Raw genomic sequence first — 8,239 nt, forward strand, 5'->3', positions numbered from 1 at the left:
CCAACGGATTTATTACCTTACTAGGCTTTACTACCAAGCCTAAATAAACACCTGCTACACTAAAACTTTCGAAAGAAGAAAGAATAACAAAAACTTTATCTCCTTAAGTCTTTTTAATTTTTTTATATATATATATACGGGTTCTTATTACTATCTGGGTACTACTTTCCCCCCAAAGAAAACTAAATATAAAATATTCAGAGTAGAGTGTTCATTCAGAATTTATACGTTTGTTTTGTAAACGTGTGGGACTAGAGTGTTCATTCAGAATTTGTAAGTTTGTTTTGATTTGAAAGACGGTGTTGTTTTGATTGTTTGGTTTGGTTTTGAGTGCAGAAAATGGAAGAAAGTGAAGAGTTGCGATCGATTCTGCCATACCTACCACTGCACATGCGTTCTTCTTCTCTGTTTTGGCCCTCCCAAGCGGTGGAAACGCTCAGAGAACTCGGCGGAGGCCGACTTCACTCCGGCCACCTCTTGTTCCAGGAAATTTCTCACCTCAGAAACGCTCTTTCTCTCTCTTCCAAACCCTTATCCCCTTCCACTTCGCTTGGTTACGCACACTTTTTCGACGAGGTAACGCTACTTTTCTCCCTCACTTTTCAATTTCACCATTTCAATTGCCTGCATTACATGGTTTTGTTTCAGGTTATGTCTGGAGAGGAATCTAGGAAGTGGTTTCAGGAAGTGGTTCCTGTATTGGCCAATTTGCTCTTGAGATTGCCCTCTTTGTTGGAAACACATTATCAAAATCCTCACAATGCTATCTTCACAACAACTGCTCTTCGCTTATTGGATTCACAGCAGCCGGGGATAATCTTCCTTAGCCAGGTTACTTTCTTAAATGTTACTCTTTTGTATTTTTCACTTCAAATAAGAAACAGTTCTCAAATCACTCACATAATAGTAAAACTTTTCTGATACTGATATTGCTATTGCCATTGATTTGAGGCGGCCACCGCTGTCATAACTGTTGCTTGCATGACTAACTGGGATGCCAATTTATTGTATGATACTTGATTGTCACATGCGTGCATGCATGCTGGAGATGGTTAACACTGTCAATTTCTACTGCCATCCGATCTTATTGTATGATGCATGATTTTAACATGCACTCATACATGATGGGGATGGTTATGGTTAATATTACCAATTTCTGGCTTTTTAGGAGTTGATTGCTGCTCTTCTTTGCTGCTCATTCTTTTGTGTATTCCCAGTCAAAGACAGACATGTGAAGCATCTTCCGATGATCAACTTTGATAAATTGTTTTCGTAAGAAACTTTAGCTATATATATATATTTATGTTTTTTTTACCTCCAAGTATTCGTATCCACCTATTCGGTTGCTTGTTTTAGTCGTAATTTAGATATCCTAGTGGTGTCAAGATGCTGTGGCACTTGATATATCTTAGACGCATGCTTGTGTGTGAGAGTGCCTGTGGGAGTGAGAAAGAGTGAGAGAGCTAGAATTGATATTGGCATATTCTGTATGAAAGAGTTATTTTATTGTTTCATATGTCGTTATTATTATTTTTGGAAATACAAAGATCAGTTTTTATGTTTTCAGGACTCTGTATGAAAATTACAGTCAAAAACAGGAAAATAAGATTTGGTGCATCATTCACTATTTTCAAAGGATAAGTGCTAAAATGCCCAAGGGAATTGTCTCATTTGAGCGAAAAGTACTTCACTTAAAAAATGATTCTACTCCGATTTCTTGCCCAGATGCCAACTTTTTGAGCACTTCTTCTGTACCTCTGTGCAGATTTGAGGTAATTGAAGGAAATTTATTTTAAACTTTAATATATTTTAGTATTTTTTAAAAAAATTATCATTTGGTTTGTAATAGGTAACCCTTTGGCATTTTAAATAGGTTCACAGTTCAGGGCTCATAGAAGATCAATCAAGTGAAGTTGTTGAGGTTGATTTTGCAGATAAATATCTTGGGGGAGGTGCTCTTGGTTGGGGGTGTGTACAGGTACAATATGCTTTTATTTCCACCTTCTATAAACTTTTGGTGATTATAATAGCTTTTATACCATAGTTCCTTGTATAAGCATATTCGTGTAGTCTTTGTGTACATGTTGTATTTATCACCTTTCTTCATGTTTTAGATTCTTAAGTTGAGATATTTATTCTGTCACATGAACATTTGTTCTATTGATGTTTGATAAATTTGGTCGTAAATGTACTGTATAGGAGGAAATCCGCTTCATGGTCTGTCCAGAATTGATTGCTGGGATGCTTTTCTTGCCAGCCATGGCAGATAACGAGGCTATAGAAGTTGTTGGGGTGGAAAGGTTCTCAAGTTATACAGGGTTAGTGATACTTAATGGATATGAATTTGTATAAGAAATTGTAGTTGTTGATGCCTACTATACTAATAGATTTATTTACTTAAAAATTGTGATGGGATAATTTTTTTCAATTTCTCTTTGAATACGGAGGAAGAAAAACATGTTTATTGATTGTTATGCTTTTGCATAGTGAATTTTCTCGGTTTTTGTCTGTCTATGATGGCCAATATTTTGCTGTAGCTTGAAAGATTCAAGTTTTGCGTTTATTTTTCTTCTCCTTGTTTGTCTGCACACTTGTGTATGACACATTTTTAATACTTAAGTTTATATCATCCCAAAGAATATAAATATTGGACATTTTACTTTGAATTTGTAATGATGTTTATACAGTATGCATATGATGGGGAAATTTAAAAGAATACTTATTCTGATATGATGTTACTTAATGTTTTTCAGCTGTTTACTTACTTTACTCGTTGCTTTAATTGCTGGTTGCTTTCTTCATATTCTAATGGTGATAGTATTTTCTAATTCTTTAGGTACGCATCATCATTTCGGTTTTCTGGTGATTATGTGGATGAGAGGGAAGTAGACACTCTTGGAAGACGGAAAACCACGATTGTTGCAATCGATGCATTACGTAGCCCCGGGATGAGACAATACAGGGCAAATTTTCTCCTCCGGTCTGTTAATATTGATTTATGTGGCTACTGCTTTTATGAATGCAAAACCACAGTTATTTATGGACTATGAGAATATAATCTTGAATTAATGTTTAGACTTTGAAATTTGCAATTGTTTATAAAAGGTGTGTTTTACACGCATGCATTCCCTGCAAGGTGGAAACACTTTTGAGAATTGCCTTTAGTTTCTTTTCTCGATCCTTTTGAATAATGTGCCTGTTTTACTACACAGAGTAGCTATTATAGTATCCATAATATTTGTTCATTCATGAAACAAAGCTCGTTTTTCATGTTAGTTCAGTTTTATACCCTAAAATTTAGAGACTTTGAAAAAGGACTGGGAAAATTATTCCTAATTTAGTAATAATTTACCCTTTTAAGTATTTAACACTGTTCATGGTGATTTTATAAAATAAAATCTAAAACTTAACTTGTTCATTTCTGCAGTGAGATCAATAAGGCATTCTGTGGTTTTCTGTACCAATGTAAATATCAACTATATCAGAAAAAGTTGCAAGAGAATGGATGTTCATTTGCACTGGTTAGTCTTTCCCAATGTTTTTCTGTAAACAATGATACTGTATTAGTGGATTTAGGTGAACCAACTTTATTTATTTATTAGGATTCAGGTATCCATTAGTCTTTGTTCATTTATATTCTTTGAACACTCTTTTATTCACAGTTTGAAGCTGCCACCTCAACATCTATGGAAACAAGTGAAGGAAAATTTTCTAATCACGAAACTACAAATTCTCAAGACGATTATCATAGGATGGACCAGGGTAATAATATTGGGGTTGCAACTGGAAACTGGGGATGTGGTGTCTTTAAAGGAGATCCTGAAGTAAAGACCATAATTCAGTGGCTTGCAGTTTCTCAGGTAATTTTATATTTTTAGCCATCATTGTATGAGAATGAGACTGTTATAACTGTGAGTGTTCTGAATGCATTATAAATTCTTGTGTGTTTACCCTTACATTATGGAAAACTACTTATTTTCCATGTTATTTTTCCGTAAGAGTTGAAATGTTTGCTAGGCTAGAGTTGACATTTAGGAATCCCTCTACCCTTAGTTATCCATGCTCAATTATATACCACCGTTTTGGGCCCCTTTTTTGTGGCCATACAGCTTATGTTTGATTCAAATAGTTTCCGTATTTGATTTTTTTTTTTTGGATGATCAATAACGTGATTGTACTATTGAAATTTTGATCGCCGGAGGATCACTAAAATCGCCATATTGACAAAAGGTTGAAGTAAATGAATTATTGGAAACTGACTCAACAAAATAAGGTTGTGATTAATTATGCTAACCATTTGTTGATACATGAAATTATGTGACTTTAGGCTTGGGAGGGGGAAGAAAGATTGAAGAGAATGAAAAACTGTATTGATATTAATTGAGATGTATCGATGTTTCATTTTGTTTGATATGTTCACAAAGCCTAGAATACTAACCCTTATATGTACTGATCAGAATCCAGCTAATTAGGGAAACAGATCATGATATAAGGAAATGCGATAACTAATCTTAATAAGATATAATGAGGAAACTAAAGCTAAAATATAACATAAGGAAATATAGTAGCAAATCCTAAGAGATAATAACAGAAGAGAGGATAATATAGATATTAACGGCTAGATATTTTCTATCTATTTCATAAATAGTTTTAAACTTATTTCTCAAAAGAAAAGAAAAAGGAGTATGAAATTCAGGCAGACAATAGGGTGGTTGGGCAGGAGGTTTGTCTTTGTGGTTTGCTTGCTCACCAGCATAGATATGGTTTGGTGGTTTACTCAAACTATTGATGATTTTGTGTAGTGGGAATGTGATGGTTAAGATGAGGTGGTGAGGAATTGGGTCAAACATGTGGTGGATTAATCATTCTCTGTAATTCTGTAATTCTGTTTACCTTTGAATTATCATGCTTGAAAACCAATTTTTTCTTGGTTCTTTCCTAACAGGCTCGAAGACCTTTCATAGCATACTACACATTTGGCTTGAAAGCATTACAGAGCCTAGATGAGGTAATTTGATCTTCCTTTTGTAGTAACACTATCGATCCTATGCATTGAAAATTTCTTACTAGGTACTTTGATTGATGTTGTGGCAGGTTGCTAACTGTATTTTGTCAGAGAGATGGACAGTTGGGGATCTATGGAACATGTTAGTTGAGTACTCAACAAGTAGATCGAAAGGAGAAACTAATGTGAGCTTCTTCCAATGGCTCCTGCCATCAATATATGGCCATGGTAGTAATGCCATCAATATATGGCCATGGTAGTGTGTTACGGCCCAAGAGGAGGCACGACCCGAGAGGAGGCAACCGAAAATCATGATAGAAACACCAATGAGCAGCCCAATAGCAAGGAGCAGGCCCAAAAGACAAAGCACCAAGCTAAGTATTTTGATGGTAATGACTGCAGTGTTAAATGCAAAGGAAAGTAACGGTGAATAGGAATAGAGGGCAGAATGGTATTCTCCCAAATTGTTAGGATTTCATAGTTTTGTTTTTCTGTTGAGCCATATGTGTTGTTTTGCTGATTCTGTTTTGCTGTTTTGGCTGTTTTTTAGCTATATGTATGGGAACTTTAACAATAATTACAATAGAGAATTATTTAGTATTTTTATTATCTTTTGGAGGAATCCTAACCTATAAAATAGGCATTGCATTTTGGTGCTTTCTTTGAGAGACAAAGACAAACACTGAGAGACGCCATGCTTGTGTCAAAGAGTGGTGAAAAAATAGATTATATTATGCAATTATTGGAGAGCCACAAAACCATCCAAGAAGTAATGAATATTCGAATGACTAATTTGGAAACTCGGATGACACTTCAGATTGGAATTCGAGAAATCATGACGAACGATTCGACCCTTCAGTCTTTTACTCAAAACGTACTTGAAACTGGATATGCCCTGTTTTGATGGGTTTGAACCATTAGCATGGATTTTCAAAATCAAGCAATTCTTTGACTACCACTGCACTCTAGAAGACCAAAGGCTTCAATTGGCTTCTTTTTCCATGGAAGGAGTAGCTCTCGCTTGGTTCTAGTGGATGTATGACAACAATCTAATCTCAACTTGACAAAATTTTCTACATGTCTTAGAGGTTCGTTTCGTACCATCACACTATGAAGACCGAAAAGGAGCCCTCTTCAAACTATGCCAAACCTCATCCCTTCTTCCTCAGTTGCTTTGTTTCTGGTCTTAAGTCGAAAATTCGAAGAGAGGTGCAGGCGTTTCAACCGATCTCGCTACCCCAAGCCGTAAGCTTATCAAAATTACAAGAAAATTTGTAGAAGCTTCCATGACCAATCGTTCCATTCGGCTTGCTCCCTCCATGGCAAAAATTCCAACGTTCGTTAATACACTTTCTTCCAACATGCAAACAACCCTTCTTTTCAAAAACCTGAATAAGACCCTAATCCGCTTGCCATCAAACGGTTTTCCCCAGCAGAGCTCCAAAGCCGCCGTGAAAGAACCTGTGTTATTACAGTGATGAACGTTATTGGCTAGGTCACAAATGCAAGCGAGAGTATATGTCGTTGATAACGGAACCCAATGATCCCGAAATGAACGGGATTGATTTGAACAACCTCCTTCACATAGAGGACCTGAACCTAATGAACCTGATCTGACTGACCTGTCGGATACAAACCCGACCCAAATCAGTTTACATGCATTGATGGGCCAAGTAGTTCTGCAGACCCTTAAAGTTTTGGGTCATGTCAACGGTTCACCAGTTGCGACACTAATAGACAGTGGGAGTACCCATAATTTCATCCAAGATCGCACAGCCAAATTCTTGGGTCTTCAAGTTGCCCCGATTGAAAATTTCCATGTTTTGGTGGGTAATGGAGAGGAGTTATCATGTTCATCTGTTTGCAAGCAGGTACCACTACAGTTGGGCCCTCACACATTTCTTGTGAATTTGTATACGTTGCCATTGAGTGGGGTTGAGATCGTATTGGGAATACAATGGTTGACAACGTTGGGGTCGGTGTTGACTGACTATGAAAATTGACAATGAAGTTCATTAAAGAAGGGAAACTAGTTGAACTCAAAGGCCAACACCGAGCAACACCTCAAGAAGCAACTTTACATCAAATCAAAAGGATGATTGCTACCAATAGCATAACAGAATATTCCAGGTTATAGTTGCTACCTTCCATAGAAGAACTTCTTAATCCTTCACCGAGATTGGAAATTGAGGGAATATTGAGTAAATACACCCAAATATTTGAGGAACCACGGGGCCTTCCTCCTATTCGAGCGACTGATCATCACATTCCCCTCTTGGAAGGGTCGAATCCAGTGAATCTCAAACCCTACAGATATCCACATTTTTAGAAACACGAGATTGAGCATCAGATCAAAGAATGATGGCTGAGGGAATTATACAACAAAGTAACAATGCCTTCTCATCTCTAGTGTTGTTAGTACGAAAGAAAGATGGATTATGGCGGTTTTGTATTGATTTTAGGGCTCTCAACGCGATTACTATAAAAGATCGGTTTCCCATTCCATCAATTGAAGAGTTGATTGATGAACTTCATGGCACACAATGGTTTTCAAAGTTGGATTTACGCTCTGGGTACCACACGTAAGACTGAACATAGGTGACACTCTAAAAACTGCTTTTCGCACACATGAAGGTCATTACGAATTTTTAGTTATGCCATTTGGGTTATGTAACACCCCTACTTCGTTTCAGTCAACTATGAGTATATTGTTTCAACCTTATTTGCGTAAGTTTGTTATAGTATTCTTTGATGACATACTAGTGTATAGTAAGTTATAGGAGGACCATATATCTCATTTGGATATTGTTATTCAGTGCCTTGTGACTAATCAATTTATTCTCAAGAGGAATAAGTGCTTGTTTGCCCAGGAATCAATAGAGTACTTGGGCCATATAATATCCAGAGATGGCGTTGGCCCAGATCCTGAAAAAATTCGTGCAATGATTGCTTGGCCGGCACCTGCCACAATTAAGCAATTGCGCGGATTTTTGGGGCTGACGCGATTCTATCGGAAGTTTGTTCAACATTATGCTTCTATAGCTGCTCCTCTCACTAACCTGCCGAAGAGAGACTCATTTACTTGGTCTGAAGAAGCACAACGATCATTTGAGCAGCTAAAAGATGCTATGACAAATACTCTCGTGTTGATGTCACCTAACTTCCAAGAGGATTTCATAATAGAAACAGATGCATCAGAGCAAGGAATGGGAGCAATTTTGATGTAGAATAACC

General features: G+C 36.8%; 1 protein-coding gene across 2 annotated transcripts; it reads left to right on the forward strand.

Moving 5' to 3' along the window:
- The first annotated feature begins 148 nt into the window (after positions 1-148).
- LOC137828550 (poly(ADP-ribose) glycohydrolase 1-like) lies at positions 149-5,614 on the forward strand. Of its 2 annotated transcripts, XM_068635170.1 has the most exons (12): positions 149-273; positions 337-576; positions 649-831; positions 1,169-1,272; positions 1,568-1,772; positions 1,874-1,978; positions 2,200-2,318; positions 2,837-2,980; positions 3,428-3,521; positions 3,663-3,860; positions 4,946-5,008; positions 5,095-5,614. In XM_068635170.1, exons 2-12 carry the CDS (start codon positions 340-342, stop codon positions 5,263-5,265), a joined length of 1,623 nt encoding a protein of 540 aa, XP_068491271.1. In that variant the 5' UTR covers positions 149-273; positions 337-339; the 3' UTR covers positions 5,266-5,614. The 2 variants fall into 2 exon arrangements, with proteins under 2 accessions (XP_068491271.1, XP_068491270.1); XM_068635169.1 differs by having other exon boundaries at positions 193-576.
- Positions 5,615-8,239: the final 2,625 nt, after the last annotated feature.

This window comes from Phaseolus vulgaris, chromosome 7, assembly GCF_000499845.2.
Source record: "Phaseolus vulgaris cultivar G19833 chromosome 7, P. vulgaris v2.0, whole genome shotgun sequence".
NCBI lineage: Eukaryota > Viridiplantae > Streptophyta > Magnoliopsida > Fabales > Fabaceae > Phaseolus > Phaseolus vulgaris.

Excerpts from the sequence above, each read along its gene's own strand:
- LOC137828550 (XM_068635170.1), top strand. The coding sequence starts at position 340 with ATGGAAGAAAGTGAAGAGTTGCGATCGATTCTGCCATACCTACCACTG. Across the intron at positions 832-1,168 it reads GGATAATCTTCCTTAGCCAG|GAGTTGATTGCTGCTCTTCT; the intron begins GTTACTTTCTTA and ends CTGGCTTTTTAG. Across the intron at positions 1,273-1,567 it reads AACTTTGATAAATTGTTTTC|GACTCTGTATGAAAATTACA; the intron begins GTAAGAAACTTT and ends TTATGTTTTCAG.